Source organism: Panthera uncia, chromosome B1 (assembly GCF_023721935.1).
Source record: "Panthera uncia isolate 11264 chromosome B1, Puncia_PCG_1.0, whole genome shotgun sequence".
NCBI lineage: Eukaryota > Metazoa > Chordata > Mammalia > Carnivora > Felidae > Panthera > Panthera uncia.
The window spans coordinates 16,247,329-16,268,120 of record NC_064811.1 but is presented as its reverse complement, the minus strand read 5'-3'; the positions used below and the strand labels follow the sequence as shown (position 1 = coordinate 16,268,120).

General features: G+C 38.7%; 1 protein-coding gene across 1 annotated transcript in view; it reads left to right on the top strand.

Annotated features, from left to right (window-relative positions):
* Positions 1-5,988: 5,988 nt before the first annotated feature.
* KCNIP4 (potassium voltage-gated channel interacting protein 4) overlaps positions 5,989-20,792 on the top strand; it is a 383,077-nt gene continuing 368,273 nt past the window's right edge. Inside the window, exon 1 of the mRNA XM_049630384.1 lies at positions 5,989-6,088. Coding sequence (XP_049486341.1) covers positions 5,989-6,088 — 100 coding nt within the window. The remainder of the gene's footprint in view (positions 6,089-20,792) is intronic.

The following is a 20,792-nucleotide window of genomic DNA, read 5'->3' as shown; positions in this document are numbered from 1 at the left end:
AGTTTTCTTAAGAAGAGTTATTTAAAAGCCAAGTTCATTATAAATGGATAAATTATTCCTATATTACTTGTGGTGAAGATGGTGGTAATCTTGATGGGTGAATGTGAGCAGTGTGTTTTCTTTAGAATCCCAACTCACCTGAAGACACCTCACAACTTCTTATCCACATCGTGGCTAGAAATAATAACAGTATTTAGCTAATTAAGTTGTTCTGTGGATTTATTGAGATAATTCACGGAAAGCAATTAGAACAGTACTTGAGGGGATCCTGGGTGGCTCAGTGGGTTAAACGTCAGACTTCAGCTCAGGTCATGATCTCACAGTTCCTGAGTCTGAGCCCCGTGTCCGGTCTGTGCTGATAACAACTCAGAGCCTGGAATCTGCTTTGGTTTCTGTGGCTCCTACTCTCTCTCTGTCCCTCCCCTGCTTGTACTCTGTCTCTCTCTCTCAAAAATAAATAAACATTTTTTAAAAATTTAAAAAAAAGAACAGTACTTGATATGTGACAAGGACTCAATAAATATTAACAATAATAGGTACCATTTATTGAGCATTTACAATGTGCCAGTGTCTGTCCTGAGTGCTTTGCATGAATCATCTCAGCAAGTTGCCCAAAGTCATGGAGCTCTAAAATGGCAAAATTGGGATTTGAACTCAAGCATGCTCCTAACCTCTGCATTATCCTTCCACTTCCATGAATGTGGGTCATTATTCCTTCACATTATTACTGAAATAAATTCCTCATTTGATGCCTTGCTGCTTGGTTTTACTTCAGCTCATTTTGAAAATCCAAATAACCTCCCTATTCACTCAGTCACAGGATTTAGCCAGGCTTCTTGTGGATCAAATAACTACCAAAGAAGGGAAATGAGTTAGAGGCAGGCAAAGGGTGCTCATTTTGCATGTCAGAATGGGAGATGGCCTGAAAACTGAGAGAAGAAATGTCATGAGGGCATTGGGACAAGTGAAATGGCTAGCTTTGAGTATTTTCCAGGCTCTGGGCAAGTTCTCTGCCAAGACTAGTCTTATTCCCCAGGGGTCATGCAATGCAGACTGCCCTTGCTGTGGAAAAGAAAAAAAAAGTCACCACCTAATATGTGTATGGTGTAAGCCCTATGCAGTAAAGTTGATCTCGGTTCCATTCTCCAACCTCCCACTGCCACTCAAACCTAAGTGGTACTTTCCATATTTGCTTAAATGCTTCCACCAGATGCTGCCATGGATTTTATTTATTTACATTTATACTTAAAACACTATCTGATTATGATCTCTGGGGTCAGCCCTGAGTTTAAATCCTGGGTTGGATATTTCCTGGTATGATCTACTAAACCCTCTGTTCCTCAATGTCCTCCTGTAAAATGGAAACGAAAATGGCACCCATCTCATAGGGTGTATATGAGGATGCTGTGAAAGAATCCATATAAAGAGCTTAGTTCACTATTCTGTGTCAAATAGATTTTCCTAACAATATTAGCTATTATCATCTAAATTTTGTTTTAGTAGATTTTTAAGCTTTGCAAAGACAGGGGAGAGGATTTTTATTGCCCATACACCCTTGTATGGTACCTAGACCAAAAATCTAACAAATAAATAAATGACAAATAATCAGAAATAAATGGAATGAAGTTTAGTTTTGACCAGGCCAACTAATTGAGGCTCTGAGACTAGGGTATGGAGAAGCCTTTCTCCCCTTTCCCTCCAGTTAATACCATCCCCAACCTGCAATAATAAAAACTACAAATAAGCAGAATCTCTTGCTTCTCTGCCTTAGTTCACAAAAGGGCAGCCTCATCTCTCATTTTAGAAGGAAATATTGTTTTCCTTCCAAAAGACATATTGCAGAAAACAAAGCAGAAATGGGTTCATTTCTGCCAGGAACTGGTGATTTTGAATAAACTGCACTTTAGTGATATGCTCTGAAGTGCAAAAGTGTCTCTAATTAAGTGTGTTTATTTTTCTGGGGCCAGGCCAAGGAAATCTTTGTGTGACAGTAGACATTGAGCAACTCCCCAACGTTGTTTTGTTGAACCCTCTTTCAAGCAGTGAGACTGAATCTGCCTCTCACCCTCCTCATTAGTTTCTTGAGAGAATGCCATGCAGAAGCTTTTGGCAAATTGTCATGCCAGCGTTCCCTTCTCTCACTTCTGCATCACCTCCATCCCTCCCCACTCCACTCTCAGGGCTGGGGCACTTGCATCTAAAATTGCATCAATCCAGGAAGGGCAAGCAGTCTTTTCAAAGCTCCTAATAAAGTGTTGGCTACTTACCTCAGTGATGTTTATATGTTAGTGAAGGGAAGCATTTATCAAGTTCTTAGTGTATACCTGGTTGCTATCAAGTCATGGGGAAGGTCCTGAAAGTCAGTATACAGCTACCAGCCTGAATGGTTTCTGATGCTTTGGGACGTGGAACAATGTACCAACTCTTCCCAAGGCTCTGTTTCTTCATCTGTGACAATGAAATCTGGATCTTCTTCAAGGAGTTGTTGTGAGGGCAGGACAGCCAATGTGCTTAGCTCAGTGCTTGGCAGTGTGTGTGTGTGTGTGTGTGTGTGTGTGTGTGTGTGCATGCTTATCACATTTTCTCCATTCATCCATCAACAGACTCTTAGGTTGTTGCCGTGTCTTGGCTATCGTGAGTAATGATGCAATGAACATGAGAGTGCAGGTGCTGATGAACTGATTACATTTCCCTTGGATATGTACCCCAAAACAGGGATTGCTGAATTATGTGGTGATTCTATTCTTAATTTTTAGAAGAAATTTCATAGTGTTTTCCGTCATGGCACCACCAATTAGATTCCCACCGACAGTGCACAAAAGTTCTCTTTTCTCCACATCCTTGCCAACACTCGTTATCTTTTATCGTTTTGATAATGCCTGTCCTAACGGGTGTAAGGTAATACCTCACTGAAGTCTTCCTTTGCATTTGCCTGGTAATTAATGATGTTGAGCATCTTTTCATGTGCCTGTTGATCATCTGTATGTCTCCTTTGGAAAAATGTCTATTCAGGACTTTTACCCATTTTTTTAATCAAGTTATTTGGGTTTTTTTCTATCTTTCTTCTCTTTCTTTTGCTATTTAGTTGTATGACTTTCTTACGTTTTTGAGATATTAACCCTTTATCAGATATATGATTTGCAAATATTTTCTCCCATTATGTAGTTTGCCTTTTCATGTGTTGATGGTTTCCTTTTTGGTGCAGCAGCTTTTCAGTCTGATGTAATGCCACGTGTGTAGTTTTGATTTTGTTGCCAGGACATCAATTTTAAATATGAACATAAAGGACCTGATCATTGGCTTTCATTTACAGTGCAAGCTGAAGGGCTCTACTGGGTTCCCTTGGGTAGAAAAAACATAGAACAAGCCCCTCTGGAGACCAGAGGTGATATATGTTTAAGTAATGATAATCCTGTGAAAAAGCAGGAAGAAGGGTCCAGGAATTCACTTAACTACTAGTTTGGAAACTTCTTATGTTGCAAAGTTATAGGGGCTGGTGGATTAATTAGAATGTCACAGAATAGTTTGCAAGGATCATTTTGGGTACAACCTGCATTTCTGGGCTGACAACTATTTGTGCCGATGTTTGGGTTTTTAATTGGTTTAAAGCTGTGTAGAATAATGGGAAAAATATTGGGCTTTGAGTTGAACGATCAGAGTTTGAATCTTGGTCCTATTACTCACCAGTGGTATGACCTTGAGCCTGCTATTTAAACTCTCTGAGGCTTAGTGCTTCTCTATAAATCTTATCTAATTATGCCTGTTTTCCAAGTGGCTAAGAGGGAAAAGCAATGTATGTAAAGGATCTGGTATATGGTAATTACCCAATTAATAGTGACTGTTGTTATCCAACATGTATCTATTCCATTCCATATGTCTGTGAACTATAAAGTGCCTTCCGCGGAGGCATGTGAGGAACATAAAGGTAAAGAAGGCATGATTTCTGCCTTCTAGAAGCTTACTCTTAAATTGTGAAGATGTGTGCTCGACTGTAATATAACGTATCATAAGAGGAAAAGGTACTGTAAAAACACACACAAAAAAGAAGAGCTTTCCTACAATTCTGCTTGAAGTTTTCTGGGAGAGTTTTAGTAACTTGACAGGCAGAGAAAGGACTTTCCAGATAGATACCGTGTTTTTGAACAAAGGCTGGAGACGGAGAAGCTCAGAGTGAGTTTGGGAGAAGGAAGCTGAGCTGTCAGGTAGGGTGATATACAGAAGTAGTGCCCATGAGGTGCGATTTTCCAGCTGGTCTCAGATCATAGAAGGACCAGGATGCTGTTCAAAAGAACTTGGACTGTTTTTCAGTAGGCGACTAATCCCATGGAAGGTGTTTGATTAAGGGTTTGATTAAGGGTTTGTTTGATTAAGGGTTTGATAAGATGAGGGCTACATCCTAGAGTGACTACTTTGGCAACCCTGTGTGGTATGAATCGAGCGTGGAGAGACTTGTGATAAAAATAAGAACTGGTAGTGATTGAACACTCTCTCTGTTCTGGAAGTATTACTCATTAAGTCCCTCAACAGTCCCATGAGAAAGATGCTATCATCATCACCTTTTATACAGATGAGCAGATTAAGGCATGGAGATGTTAAGTAACTTGTCCAAGGTTGCACAGCTAAAAAGGGTAATACATGTGATCTAGGCATTCTGGCTCTGGAGTCCAGACTCTGAACCATTATACTACGTTGCCTTAAAAGCCAACCAGCAGTTAGGGACACCTGAATTCTACCGTGTCCTGCTTTTGTCTGCCCTTCCGTGCTCTTTCTTGGCCCTCAGTTTTGTTCATCTATGAATTGGCTTTCTGAGATGCTTTCTAACTCTTGTTTTTGTTTTTGTTTTTGTTTTTAAGTTCTGTATTTTAACGTAGGCCTGATCTATATGGGCAGTAATGGGGTGGAAGGGGAATGAAATGATTGTGCAAGATAAAGACAGAAACGCCAAAGTTTTGTTTCTGATTTTTTGGTTGTTGTTCTCAAACTTTTTCTGGCTCTAAATTTATCTATATCAATTAAAAAAAAAAAAAACAAGCATAGGAAGTACACATTGTAAAGAAGTATATATTTTGTCATATCGAATAGCGATGGGCTAATGCATAAGATAACTGCTAAAGTCTAAAATTTACAAATATTAGGGATATTTATTAGTTTATTATACTCAGGCTTTGACACAGTATGATAGGTATTATTCAAGTGAGAATATTAGTTCACAGTGACTCAGATCGAGTCCTAGCATAAGGCATCTCTTTGAGAAGAAAGTAAATCCTGAACGACTCTCTAAAGCCCCATTTCTCTCCGCACTCAGCTAGTTGGGGCAAAACACACACTTGCTTTTCCTGACTAGTAAACAGTGTTTCTGAAGCAGCCGAATCCAAGCTGTCACTCTACCTCTCGGCATTTTCAGGCTTTTTCTTCCTATTTCAAGATGCCGAGCTTGGTGGCTGTCTGCAATGGGAGTCCTGCCCTTGCTTAGTTTCCGTTTCCAAGGCAACTGACCAGCCCAACAAAGCCACCAGCGGGAGCGCGGGTCCTGGAGCCGCGGAGCCATCACTGCCGTGCGCGTCGTCTTTCCTCGGGACCGTCCTGGTGACCTCGGGGTCTTCGGGTGATCTGCGCGTTACTTCATGCGTGACTGTCTCTCTGTGTAAGAGTGATAACAAGGAAGCCGATAATTCCGACAGGCCCCACTTAATCCGGCTGCCACTTCTGGCCTCTGCTACAGTAGACAGGATGGATGCATTTCTCTTATTCACGCCCTTTTTCTCAGCCTCTCCATCTCGCCTCTCTCTCTCTCTCTCTCTCTCTCTCTCTCTCTCTCTCTCTCTCTCATCCTCTCTCTCTCTCTCTCTCTCTCTCTCTCTCTCAACCTCTCCTCCTCCCCTTCTCCTCTGGCAGTAGCCTTCTTAATGTAGTTTAATGGCTTTACAAAGAAAGCCAGGCAGAGGAGCACTTCTCACTGGCTGTGGTCGGACCATGACCTAGCTGACCATGAACTTGGAAGGGCTTGAAATGATAGCAGTTCTGATCGTCATTGTGCTTTTTGTTAAATTATTGGAACAGTTTGGGCTGATTGAAGCAGGTTTAGAAGGTAAGGGAGTGCTTTTTAGTGACTTCTAAAAATTCTCTGTTTTGCAATAAAAATTTCTTAAGTGAATGTAAAGGGCACCTGAAATGAGATCAGAGAAATGTTACTCTGGGATGGACAGGCAGACAGGCAGGTCTTTCAGAGTAGGGAAGATGAATAAAATAAACTTTTTGTAAGTTTCAGTAATGTTTTCAGAGCAGAACATTAAGACTCTGAGAACCACTTTGAATCAAAATGTGGAAACCAAAATTGAGGAAATTAAAGGTTACTGATTGGTATGTCTGTTATATTGAGAGCATCTAGTCCATATTGATGTTAGAGTTTGTTTAATCTAATATCCCCTTTTATTGCATCAGCAATTTTATTTGAGTATGTTGTAAGGTCTGGGTTTTTTTTTCTGCTGTTGTTGTTGCTAGGCAAATGCATTCATCAAATGAAAATAGACGTTTATTATCATTTCTTATGGTTTAAGATTAGAGCCTAAGAATGACAAGCTTTTTGTAAGGTTGTCTTGAGAAGTATTTATAATATTACCTTTTCACATTTCAACGTAGAGGCTAAGGGGAAGAGTCCCCAACTTACGAAGGACTTTAACACAGATTCCAAACGGCCAATGTATTTCAAGTCTTGCTGTTTACATTCATCAGAGGCTCATTCTCCTATTCTCCTTAGCAATCATCTCTTTCTTAAAAAAATAAGGTGTGTTCTTGCCTGTATTTTTTCCGGATTAAATGTTTCTTTGAGAATCTGAGTAAATTTAGATTATTGTTTTCTTATTGCTCGCAACACATTTGAGAGCATGTTTGCATACAGCTAGTTAACTGTTTCTCTAAAGTTGTCAGAGCAATTTCCAAAAGCATCCTTGGGTGATATTTGGCATGGCTATGCTTTGGTATTCTTGTTGCTTCAGATTTTAAACTTGAGCAAAAATGCAAATATGTTGTAAATGTATTTATACCCACAACTAATCCAGCCCTCCAGAGAAAGACTACCACATGTGACATGATTACATTTACAAATAGCAAACATCAAATTACAGTATATGTGTCACTCTGATGTAGGTTATCAGAAACCTACATCCGTAACTCCTTGTGGGGTAAGGGATGGTGGAAAGCAAGGTTTGCTAAAGTAATTTTAAAGTGAGTTTGCAGAATACTTCTTGGAGCCTTCTGTGATGGAAACTTTCATAGTGCCAAAAAGAAGATAATTTCTAAATTCCGGAAGTGTGGAGAGTTCTTTAAAATTGACTTTATCTTGTTCATTGTTATAAAAGCAATCACTTGTTTTGGCTTCTCTGTTCATTTCTATGTGTTATTTTACCTGGCAAATGTGACAGGGACCTCCCATTTTAATGGACTAGTTTGGGTTTGTTTGTTTGTTTACGTTTTTTGTTGTGTTTTGTTTTATATTCTGAGTCTGACAGGAACATGAAATAGTGTCAGTATTTCTAGCCACATTGAGGGATTTGTTTTACCTGATTTTATAGATGGTGTGTGCCCATTCTTGAAACTCTTTTGTTGAGGGCTTTTACTGTGGATTTGGGGATGAAATCTACTGTAATATTAGTTTTGTTTCAGGAGCACAAACATTCACGCTCCCAAACGAGACCAGGTGTTTCCTTCTTCTAAAGGCTTCTAACCTCTAAGAAACTATTTGTTTTTCCTTTTCTTTATTACTTGCATTCCAAATTGTACTGATTCGTATGAACAGTTTCTTTCTTGCATTCTATCTATATTTTACCCTATCAGCATTTTCCAAGCTAATATTGTACTAATGGTATGGAGAGAATGCGCTCTGTCATAAACTTCAGTAAAAATTTATATCTGATTTGTGTCCACTGTTTTTAGAAAACATTTTGAAATGGCAAAACGTTGATAACCACCTGAAGGATGAATTATATTTAATCTGTAAAATTTGATTGAAACAGAGAGTAATAGTGCTTTCCATTTCGAAGTTTGTATAGGACTTATATCCCAAGTGAATGTGAGAATCAGAAAAACCTTCAAAACAAGATTTAAGTTGACCGCATACTTTGCTTACTGGAGATGTAAAACAAATGAATAGACTGAATTGTTATATTTTATTGTATATAGTGTGAATTTATAGATCAGAATGTGCACACTCTAAAGTTACAGCCCAATATTAATTAATGAAAATGGTAAACAGTATTTAATATCAAAATAGCCTCCTAACAGATTCTCTAGAGCTTTCTTAGAAACCAGCACTGATGCTCACTTCATTCAGGTTTATTTTCACATAGGAATTTTCTTCCTTGCCCACCATTTTACATACCTAGGTTGGGGATAATGATTTCTTTCACCTTTCTTCGTTCTGTCTGCTCAAGAGTCCTATTAAATAAATTTGAATAGTAAGTAGAAAAATCTGGACCTAACTTAAAGCCCTGTGAGGATGATTTTGATTTTTCCCCCTAAACTATTAAACCTTTTCTTGTAACGTTATAACTGTTCTACAATGTAGTTATCATTCAGAATGCAGTTTTTTTTGTGTGTGTTATTGTATATGCAACATGCATTGTGTTCTCAAGGGCACATATAATACTATGTCTGCATAATGTAGTTACTATCTTGCTTTAAATATAGAGAGAGTAAATGGACTTCAGAATAAATTGGTAACATTAAAGTCAAATATTTGTATTTGGTTGTCTTGGAGTACTTTGAGTTCTCATTCTTTGTGGAAGAACTGGGGATTAGGTCCTGGATGTCCTGGGTCCTTCTGTGCCAGTCTATGTGTGATGTGCATAAACACATAACGCTACACATACATCCATGGCTTATATTTATAAACAAAAAAAGAGTTGCGTTTAGCAGGTGACATTATTTAACATGAGACAATGAAACAACAGTAAGAATACAGATTCTTACCCCTCCCCTGCCACACGCTTGTTTTCTAACCTTGGATAAGCCACTTTACGTCTTTTGTTGTCTAAACTGAGAAAACTGGAGTTGAAAATCTCCATGGAACTTTCCATTTCAAAAAGTTTGTGAGTATCAGGTAATTAAAATTGTTCATTTACATAATACATATCCTTTCTTATGAAATAGGTATCAATGGCCTACTTTGTAATTGATATGAAGTGCAACCATGAGACTGGTCTTTCTTCCTCTTCCATAGTGGGATAATTCATCATACCTCAGGGAGATTTTCATTGTATTCCAAATGAATAGAGAAATGTCCTTTCCTGTAGCTCTAGACTTTGACATTTGGGACTGCTATTTTAGGCATCCTTGTGATAGAATTTCTCAAATCTTACATGGAGTTCTAATAACAAATAAACACATCGTGTTATGATTTATTAACAAAGGTCAGTAGTTTTATGTTTTGGTGTTTTGTTCTGTTTGTTGGTTTTTTGTAATTCAGTTAAATTTCCATAAGTTTTTCCTTTTTTTTTTTTTTTTTTAAGCAAAGTAAGTAATCTTAATACCAGGTCAGTATGCATACAGATAATAGTTTTAACTTGAGCAAAGTTTTGAGGCTATCACAGAAAGCCAATGTTTTGAATTTTTAAACTCCCTCTTCTTAGTGAAGAATTTAGGCAGCTCGACTCATGTGGCTTTGGAATACTCCTAATACCCCACAACAATAAATTGCCTCTTTTCCAGCTATAAAAATGAAAGTGGTTTTCTGTTAACGCATTCCAGGGAGAAATTGAATCAAAATTTTAATGGCAAAGCTATTTCATTATCTCTGTATGCAACAATGGGCTGTGAAAATACCTACTTTTCATCCAAATATGCATTAAATCATGGTGAGGTAGTTACTGAATTAAGAAAGAACCATCTTTCTCCCTTCTACCAACCTTAGTCAAAGGCAAAATTTTACAAAAATGCAATCACACACATGGCTTGGGAAAAAAAAAATCACTTTTATTGGTAATGGTCTTCAATAAAAAGACAAAAAAAGAAATTAACTGATAATCTAAGTCTTTTGTAGAATGTATGCACATTAGAATTTCTTGTGTACTTATTCAGCTCGCTTTATTTATCATATATCTGCAATACTGTAATACAAGTTTCCCCAAGAGTTCTAAACAAGGTATTAGCCATATACACAAAGATGGATTTTTGGAACCCAAGTTCTTAATTATCCTGTACTGTTGACAGAAGTGTGGGTATGTTGGGTCTGTTAATAAATTGGGTCAACTGGAAAACAGTACTGACTGTGTATACATTGGATGTTGTCTAATGAGGACCAAGGGGCTGGAGATGCCTGGAAGGGGGCAATTATTTCTGTCTCACATAGCTTAATTGAAAGTCATAGAGCAGACTCTTTTTTAATTCTTCTGGCATTCTGCTTTCCTAAATGCAATGGGATGCCAAAACCGATGTGTACTTGGACTATCAGAAAAGTTTTGCTTAACTGTAGTGTTTAAGATATATAAACGTAATATGTGGTGATATCATAAAATGGAAGCATACTCTTTATGCCACTTAAGAATGGAACACAGGGGCGCCTGGGTGGCGCAGACGGTTAAGCCTCCGACTTCAGCCAGGTCACGATCTCGCGGTCCGTGAGTTCGAGACCCGCGTCGGGCTCTGGGCTGATGGCTCGGAGCCCGGAGCCTGTTTCCGATTCTGTGTCTCTCTCTCTCTCTGTCCCTCCCCCGTTCATGCTCTGTCTCTCTCTGTCCCAAAAATAAACAAAAAACGTTGAAAAAAAATTAAAAAAAAAATGGAATACAGGGAATATTTATATTATTTGAATTTCTTTAGGGTGTTTTATAGTTAATATGTGCTTTATCTCAAGAATATTAATGTCTAAGAAGTGACTAAGGAAGAGGACTTAGTATATTCAGAGGCAGTATATTCTCACAGAGAATCTAGAGTTATTTTGCTTGGATTCTGATCACAGTTTTGCCTTTTGACAGTCATGTGATTTGGGGTTATTATCTTTTTTAATCCATAAGATTAAATAATGATAAATAATATTAATGTCTTGCTTTATTGAAGATTACCTATATGTAAGGCAAGTGTTAAACATGATATACTATAAAACTGTGCATAGCATTGTATTACCACAGTAATATCTTGTTACTCTACACCATAGTCCTCTGAGGTAGGTACTATTATTCTCAGTTTAGATGAGAAAACTTACACTTGCAGAGGCTAAGTAACTTGGCTCAAGGTTACTCAACCAGTAAGTCACAAAGCTGCAGGTCAAATGCAGGCCACAAGGCTTTATATCCTGGTCTATAACTTTAACTTCCTGGACATTTAAAGCATGATGGCAATGGCAAAGAATTTGGTGCAAAGGATAGAGTGTTAGGTCAATTATCTATCAACTTTTTCTACAAGCCTCTCTTGAACACATTCTATATGCAGAATACCCTTAATCACTCACATTGTATAATACACATAAATATCCATTCTGACATAGTGACTGTACTGTTCTAACTACAACATGAAGAATATTCTAAAGACCCTATCTTATAATTAAGACAAAATCTTGTAACATAAATGAATCTGCATTAAATTCCAGTCAAGTCAAGTACAGTCTTTCATTCAGCTTTGAGGTGAAAAATGAAGAGAAAGTAGATATACATATTTGTTCTCAGACTGAGCCTAGTTTCTGTTTGATTTGTCTGTGGCTAACAGGTGGGACAGCTAGAAATAGATGGGACAGAGAAGGTCTGGTGATTCTGGAAAAAGGAGAAAACTCAACGTAAGATACTACAGTGTAAAGAAGAGACCTTGAATCTGGGAAGGGGATTATTTATGAAAGGGTCTGAGATTTATGGAGGGGATTGATTGGAACACAGACAAACAAAGGTAGTAAGATGATTTATATTGGAGGAGGATTTGGGGTTAGGTGCATTCAGCGATGATTTAGAGCATCACATAAGCTTCAATGGGGTTTTCAGCTTGATTGGGATGGTGGTCAACAGAAAATGTATTCCAGCCTTTATCAGCAAATATAAAGCAGTAGAACACAGGTTATTCTTATGGGGAACAGAGGGCAAGGGAGGAAGAAAGCTTGCTTTAGTTGAGAATCTATAGGACAAACCAGGTGAAAGAAGGGTTACATATGCTATGCCCTGGAATTATCGTATCAACCACACCAGTTTGCAGGTGTTACTTCTGGTTTGCAGGCAGATAAACTGGAGATTCAGAGAGGTTAATAATTTGCTCAAGGTCACAAGAGAATAAGTGAAGGAATCTGAATTAGTTCCAGTATCTTCAGAGTGGCACTGATCCAAATGGTGTTCACTATGACTACGGAAGATAAATATTCAAAAATAAGAAGAAAATGTACACAGATAACTAAAAGCCATACCAAATATAAAACCTATAGACTATTAAAAAAAAAAGTTCCTTTTTAAAAATTTTATTTCTTTTTTTAAACTTTCTTTTTAATCTTTACTTATTTTTGAGATGGAGACAGAGTGTGAGCAGGGGAAGAGCAGAGAGAGAGGGAGACATAGAATCCAAAGCAGGCTCCAGGCCCTGAGCTGTCAGCACAGATCCCAATGAAGGGCTAGAACTCACTAACCGTGAGATCATGACCCGAGCCAAAGTCGGACACCCAACCAACTGAGCCACCAAGGCGCCCCGAAAAAAGATTTATTTCTTTTTACTTCTGTGGAGAGGCATTTATATCAAAACACGACTGTGACAATGAACCAAAATAAATGAAGAAAGAAGGGGAAAAAGGGAAAGGCATATCTATAAATCACATATTGAAGTTCTAACTTAATCAAGACTTCATAAAATGGAAATTCTTCAGAAATTACAAATTCGGAATCAATCATTTTGTCGATGAAAACACTGAGTCCCAGAGAGATTAAGCAATTTACCAAATGAGTTGTTTTTGACAGAAATCTTCTCTACAGAGAAAAAATTCTAATGGATTATACTCCGAAAATAAACTTTGAATATGACCTAAGTTCCACAGAATATTTACCCAAAATAAAGATAGCTCTCCTAAGTTAGTTATTTTGCTAGCAGACCAGTAATTGTAAAGTTCAAGGATTCTAAGATTTCGTTGATGGTAAGTTAATTTCCAGCATAGTTTTATCATCTGAAGTATAGGTAGTACCGGGCACTGGGGTGGCTCAGTTGGTTAAGTGTCTGACTTTGGCTCAGGTCATGATCTTGTGGTTTGTGAGTTCGAGCCCCGCATAAGGCTCTGTGCTGACAGGTTGCTCAGAGCTTGGAGCCTGCTTCGGATTCTCTTTCCCTTTCTATCTGCCCATCACCCACTCACACTCTGTCTCTATCTCTCTCAAAAATAAATAAACATTTGAAAAATTAAATTAAAAAAAATTTAAAAAGTAGGTAGTACCACGAAGAATCCTTAAGCTGAGGAACTTGGCTGTAAATTAAGGTGTTTTCTACTTGATGATTTGTCTAAGTTAGTGGTAGACGGTATTAACCACCTGACAGCCATTCAGTGTCCCAGTGGATGAATAACAGAAGACCCAGGCTTAATACCCAGTAGCAACATATACAAATCACAAGGGCAGGTATCCTAGTTGTTCATCACTTTGATTATTAAAAACGGAAGCTAAACTCCTTACTTTATTCGCTGCTTATACTCTCTCACAGAGGCCTACCTTGGCCTCTCTGTTTGAAATTCATCCATACCATCCAGGTTTTGGGATGTAATTATTTGAAAAGCATTTGACCAGGTCAGGAGACTCATCATCAAACAAATCTCACTGCTGAAACAGTACCAACTGTATATTTCAGTTATTACAGAGAGATCTTGGAGTATAGACATTAAGAGCACAGACTCTAAAGCCCAAAATAATTGGATTTAATAATAATTAAGTCCCAGTTCTAACACATATTAGCCATCTTGGGTAAACACCCAAATCTTCTCTACCTCGGTTTCTTTATATCTTAAGTGGGAATAATCATAGCATTTCCCTCTTCTGTTTGCTGTGTGGTTTCACATGAGTTTGCGAGCTTAGAACCCTATCTAGGATGTTATAAGCAATGTGTGTGTTTTGCCATTATGGCAAGGCACCGTCACCTTTCTTTCCAAAGAAAGCAGGTGACCACTCAATATCTGAAACTAAAAGTTGAATTCATTGCTTGCTAAGCAAGTGCGAACCATACTTATAGGGTGCAATTGTTTGGAGCCAGACACTGCTGATGTTATACAGGGTTTTGGGCTTTCCACAGAGTGGTTCCCACTAATAAGAAGTTGTCTTTGATTGATTTGGTTGGGTTTAAAACTGGTTCTGGTGCTACTTGTTACTGTAATCAAAAAAACCATTCACTTTCTGTCTTGAAACTATTGTATAGGAACGTCTTATTTTCATGGTGAATAACATTTATTATTATTTATTGAGCAGCTCCCAAGTGCCAGTCACTGTTCTAGACACTGGGGATGCAGCCCTAAGCAAAAACACAGAACTTCCTTTCTTGCAAGTTAACCTGCCAAGTTTTGAGATACAAACTATAAATACTACAAAAAGGTATGGGAGGCAGAATAGTTATAGTAGAATCCATTCATTCATTCATTCATTCACTCATTCACTCACTAAATACATGATCCATGTAGACTACTATAGCGACTACTATAACCCATATATTGTTCTAGGCACAGTAATGAACACAATCCAAGTTTTGTGGAATTTATGTACCATTGAGGAAGCAAGCCACAAAGGTAAACAAAGGGATATATAATCTGATGTTTAATAGAGACAAGCACAAAATATAGTAGGGGGTCAGAAACAGGGGTGTTGTTTATAAGAGCGCCTGGGTGGTTCAGTTGGTTGAGCGTCAGACTTCGGCTCAGGTCATGATCTCGCAGTTCATGGGTTTGAGCACCACTTTGGGCTCTGTGCTGACAGCTCAGATCCTGGAGCCTGCTTTGGATTCTGTGTCTCCCTCTCTCTCTGCCCCTCCCCCACTCACTCTCTGTCTCTCAAAAATGAACAAACATTAAAACAAAACTTATAATAGGGTAGTCAGAGAAGGCCTTTCTGAAGAACTGACTTTTCTGCTAATACTTGAAAGAAATGAGTGTGTAAGACATAGTAGAGTTTGGAACAAAAGGATTCCAGGTAAAGAGATTACCATGTACAAGAGCCTTTGACTAAAAGTATGTTTCATGGGTCCAAAGAGCACAGGGAGACTTGTGGACCTGGAGCAGAGTGAGCTAGTGAGGGTAGTGGGAGCAGTGGAGGCATGGCCAAGGTCATGTCGTACCAGGGGATTATAGGACTTTGAGTCTTATTCTTTTCCTGCTGGGAAACCATTGAAAGATTAGGGTAGGAGGTCGCTACAAGTCTCCCCTTCCAGCTTCTTTTATAAGCCCTGATAACAGTTTCTAGGCCATATATGCCTACCACAGTCTCTGCATGGGGTAGGCAGAAACCCCTTTGCCCTGCCTCAGACACCTGCCAGGACACTGATTCATTACCTTCTGTCAGAACTCTCTTCCCTGGAAAAACTCCTTGTACTTCCCATGACCGATCTTCCTCATATGCTCAGGCTAAATGATTCATTCCTCATTCCTTGTTGTGTAGCCAGGTCTGCCCATCTACCAGCCACCCGGGGTGGTGAGCTGGTGAGCAAGTCGAGCTCACCAGGTGAGCAAGTCGAGTCTTTATTTCCCCTTACCAGAATGCTTCAAGATCCTTGGACATAAACCACACTCTTAATTGCATCTATAGGACTGTTGTAAATTGTTTTAATAAGACCTTACTAGAAAAGACATTTTTAAAAATTCAAATAACACACCTTGAGCACCTGCCACAGTGGGAGTATTATGACAGTGAAGGCAAACAGGCAAGTTCCACAAAAGAGAAAGTCATGTTGTTTTCCTTTGGGTAACTCCTTCTCCCCCACATATTAGCTTTAAATTCAAGTTGGCATATCCCACACTGAGAGAAGAATAAAACATTTACATTCCAAATATTTGTAATAATAATAAGTTTTCTTTGTAACTAGCATGAATTGTAGAGACTAGTCCAACCCCCACATTTTATGAGTAAATTGAGGCCCAGGAAGGTTAATTGACTTGTTAGAAATGACAAAACTAATTGGTATCATTAGACACTATAATAAGTACATCATCTATGATAGAATGATAAACCATATTCTGGGTGAGGCACTAATTTTACATATTTATGGCATCCAATTTTTATAAAACCCTCTAAGAGTAATCGTATTAGCCATAATTCCAGGAATTCTGGTTCTTTATTTACTTAAGAATATATTATGAACATTTTTTCATCACATTCCTATTTTCTAGTTTTAATGCCTTACGCCCAGGAAGATGGGGGAATTTTCTGGTGCACAGGTAGAAACAAAGCTCCTGAAAAAACTGGTGATGTATGCCACAATGTGATCCACAAGAGTGAAAACAGCAAGTTAAATCCAAAGTGCCTAGTGTTCAGGCATTCAGGCAGCCATCAAATGAACCAGAAGTGGGGCCTCAGAGAAGTCCCAGACCAGGTGAACAGGAAGATGGTGTCAGTTGCTAAGAATACCAGTAACACCTGAAGGAGCACTTTGTTGAGTAAGTGTCAGATACTGTGGCCAGCATTTTGTATGCATTATTCACATTGAAAACAATTTTTAGGAACCAATTATGTAATTGAAGATTTAACAAATGATAAAGTATTTGTTCCAGAAGTTTCCATCACTTGTCTGAAATCTAGAAGTGGTGGAGTTGGGATTCAACAGGTTCTAAGCCTAAGTACTAGATAGGGCTAGGTTATGGTCAAAGACAGAATTATCTTGAGATAAATGAAGCTTAAGCTACAGAGTCCCTCAAGTGTGTGGGCCCTTTCCCATTCCCATTCCAAATAAATGTTCACTTCCATGCCAAATTTTGCATACGTGATGTTTTTATTCTTTTCTTACGGACTTTTCTCCCCCAAATTATATAAGGTTCAGGCCCCTTAAAACCAAGATCTGCCCTTATTGTGAGCTTCGAAGAAGTGCCTTCCTTTCTATGATTAACATTCATGTCTGGGGACACAGAATACTTTCTGTGTCTATCCTCCAAGAGGAAGCTGGCTATGAAGTTTCCATTAGGGGTTCTCATGTCTCTGCCTATTTCCACGGCTACTCAGACTTCATGCCTGACTGACAGGGTGAGGATGAGATCATCTGGCAACATGATGTTTCCAGGCCTCGCTGATTATAAAGAGAGTGCAGTTCCTTTTGCCACAGAACGGACTCAGAAACTAACTGGGTGTGGGCCTGCCGGAGGGTTTCAGGAGCCAACTGGCAGCATGGCTGAGTGGAGAGAGCATGGGCTTTCACATCAGACGGATGTGGATTTGAGTCCTACCTCTTTCACTTACTAGTTGACCTTGGGAAACTTACTTGATCTATTTGAGCCTCAGTTTCAACATATTGTAAGCTTGTCATTGTTGTGAAGACTAACAGCAATGAATGGATGGTGCCTGGCTCCATTACTGTGGTCTGTAAATGTGGTCATTAGTTGTTAGATCCAGTGTGAAAGCCAGACAGGATGAAGACTAGGGAAATGAAGCACAGGTAAACATCATGTATTATTTACCATTTATTCTATATATGATTATCTAGATATATGCTACAGATTTGGATACCACCATGGATATATTTATGTCTGCCCTTGTCCTCCTCATCATTTAGGACAGATGGACCCTTTCATATTAATAAACATTCATTCATTCATTCATTTATCCAGTATTTACCAAGTTTCTACTGGATGCTATTCTAGGGACTGAGCATATGAGAGGGACAAAAACACTGAGGCCCCTGCTTTGGTAGAGGAAGGCAAAGAATACTGGTATAGATGTGGGTACATTCATAATGAGAAGTTGAGAGACATTGTGTCTGATTGTTTTCTTCTGTTAATATGAAATGGGATGAGGTAAAAAACATTTGTGGGGTGGCAAGTAATGGATACTTAAAGGGAACAGAAAGTACAGTATGGTCTTTTCAGAGACTGGGGGGGAAGTGAATTTACCAAGCAAATGTGAGAAGATTGCCCGGTGGTGCTTAGTGACCATTTGAGGCCAGTGGTCATAATTTTAAAAGAAGATGCTCCCTGACTTGGATGCACTCAACACTTTCATGGGTACATTACTTCAAGATCACTCTTTCCAAATATGTTCAAGGAGAAGGATTAAATGGGATAGCAAATGTAAGAATGGGGAAAATAGCAAGGAGATTAGAGGGAGTATGCTCAACACAACCTCCAAATATGCAAAAATAGATATAGAGGCTCAGACTATGGAGGTCCAAAAACAGAAGACTTGAAATCGAGCCAGCTGGGAACTGAATCCTCCAGTTGTAGGATGAGGCAGAGACCAATGATTGAAAATCCCATTTCTCAATCGTGTCACTATAATGGTAAACTATAAATCAAAATAACTAGTAAAATTGCTCAGGAAGGGGGGCACCTGGGTGGCTCAGTCGGTTGAGCGTCCGACTTCGGCTCAGGTCATGATCTCACGGTTTGTGAGTTCGAGCCCCACGTCGGGCTCCGTGCTGACAGTTCAGAGCCTGGAGCCTGCTTCGGATTCTGTGTCTCTCCGTCTCTCAGCTCCTCCCCTGCTCGTGCTCTGTCTCTCTCTGTCTCTCAATGGTGGATAAACATTATTTTTTTTTAATTGCTCAGAAAGGGGATCCAACAAAGTGTTTACAAATACTGGTTCATCTGTTATGGTGAAAATACTTGAGAAAATACTTTCAGACTGCTCTTCAAACAACTGATGAATTCCATAAAGTTGTGTCTGCACTGTGCCTTCATAAATGGAGTACAATTCAAATACAGAGAGAGGGATTTTCTGCCTAAGTTCTGAGTTTCATAAATAAAGCTTTTTCCATTAGGTTTTTAAAGATGTTTTTAATGATGATGCATTTGCACTTTTATTTGTTTCTGCAACTTTCAGCCACCAATCTCTTACTAGCTTTTAGAAGATTCAGTATCTATTAGCCACAGATATGATCCCTACATTCAAAAATGTGTGTTCAATGGCTGCCAAAATTAATGAGGTATGTAACTTTGTATGTTCGTGTACATATACCCACTTGTGCACAAATATGTTTGTGTAAACATATACTGGACTCATCAGGGCATGTGCTTACACACTTCAGACACACACATACACACACTCCAAGAACATAAGCTATGAAATTTATCAGTTAATGTAATAGGCCACTGTGCTCATTGAAGAAACAGATTCTTGATTCTTTGAACCAAGGCCTGTGAAGATCCCTCACGGGGTAGATTTATATTTAACCATTTGTATGAGTACAAAGGAGAAAAGGGGGCATAGTGAAAAAAAGAAAAGCGAGAGAATGAAGCTTGAGTGTGGGCTCATGTGGAAAATGCTATGCTCTGGAATAAGAAAGCCCTACAATCTCTAACTAGTTGTGTGATCTTATCCAAGTTATTTAACCTCCTGATTCTTCTCTAAATGACTTCCCTGAATCTAACTCACAGACTAGTGTCAGAAACAAATACATATTTAATAGACATTAAGTACTTAGAATGACTAGTTTTGGTCCCTAGTAAGTGCCCAGGTGAGTGTTCTCACCTTTGCCTGATTCTTGGTCACCAGGTCATGTGCCTCTCTCCTTGAGTTTGGAAGGGTTCTGTTTGTGTTTTCCTGGATGCTTCTTCTGGGTCCAACCTGCTGCCGTTCCTAAGATTGGGGTCCTCCTTCACTGTTTGGTGGCATCTCCCTTGGCCACACTTCAATTCTGAACTTTGTTTGGGCAAGAGCCTTATTTCGTCTGCATGCTAATAAATTCCCCCATTTACCCAGCATATGTCCCATGAGACTGGCACTGTTGCAAAGATGTTCAGAATATATTTCTTAAGTTAAAAGAACAAGTTTCAAAACAGGATGCAAAATAATGATCCCATTTAAAAAATACAGAGGGTGGATGGAGAATGACCTTGAACTTGTACATTTTTGTTAGCTTTTATATAATTTTTAGAGGTTACTTTTAAAGGGAAAAGAATATCAATATGAAATGCACATTTATTTTCCAGTAGAAGTGCAGTGCCCATTGGAGCAGAGTCATTTATCAATTGAAAATGAAAAGCATTTTTTTTTTGATCCAGAAAACATATTTAAAATGGAAACGTTCTGTTTGTTTGTTTTATCTTTAAAAATAAGATAACTCAGAAGACATATCTTGGAACTAAGGACAGAGTTTCATACCTTGAAGTCATTTTTCAACTTCAAGTCAAACATTTTCCTCAGTGGTTGATAAAGAGCTGTCTCTATAAATATTCCTATGTCAAAGAACTTATCAAGGGACTAGGATATTGATATTTTGCCTAAGAGCCTCACTTACCTAAAAAAGGAACTCATTTTCTGCACCTTTTACGAGGAATTGCAGTTTTATGATTCTTGGGCATAAACTAGTTTACTCTATTGATGTGTTTTGCTTCATTTCCTCTGAAAGGGGAAATTGACCTGGGTGTGTGATATGTGGAAAAGGGCGGGGCAGAGGGGAGTGTGCAGGGGACCATGGTTGCTGCTACTTGGCTGTTCTCCACAGCCTCAGTAATTTTCTTTCTTGAACATCAGCTTGCTTGCGTCTGAGTGGGCACCATTCGTGCAAAAGCTTAGGTTTGAATTCTTTAATATGGGGAACAGATTAAAAGGAAAGAAGTGACAGGAAGAGCCTTCAAGAAGTGCAAGGAAGTATTTAAGACCCGTGCAAAGATTCCATGACATGAGCCCCTAGCAAAGAATTATAAGGAGTTCTCACACATTTTT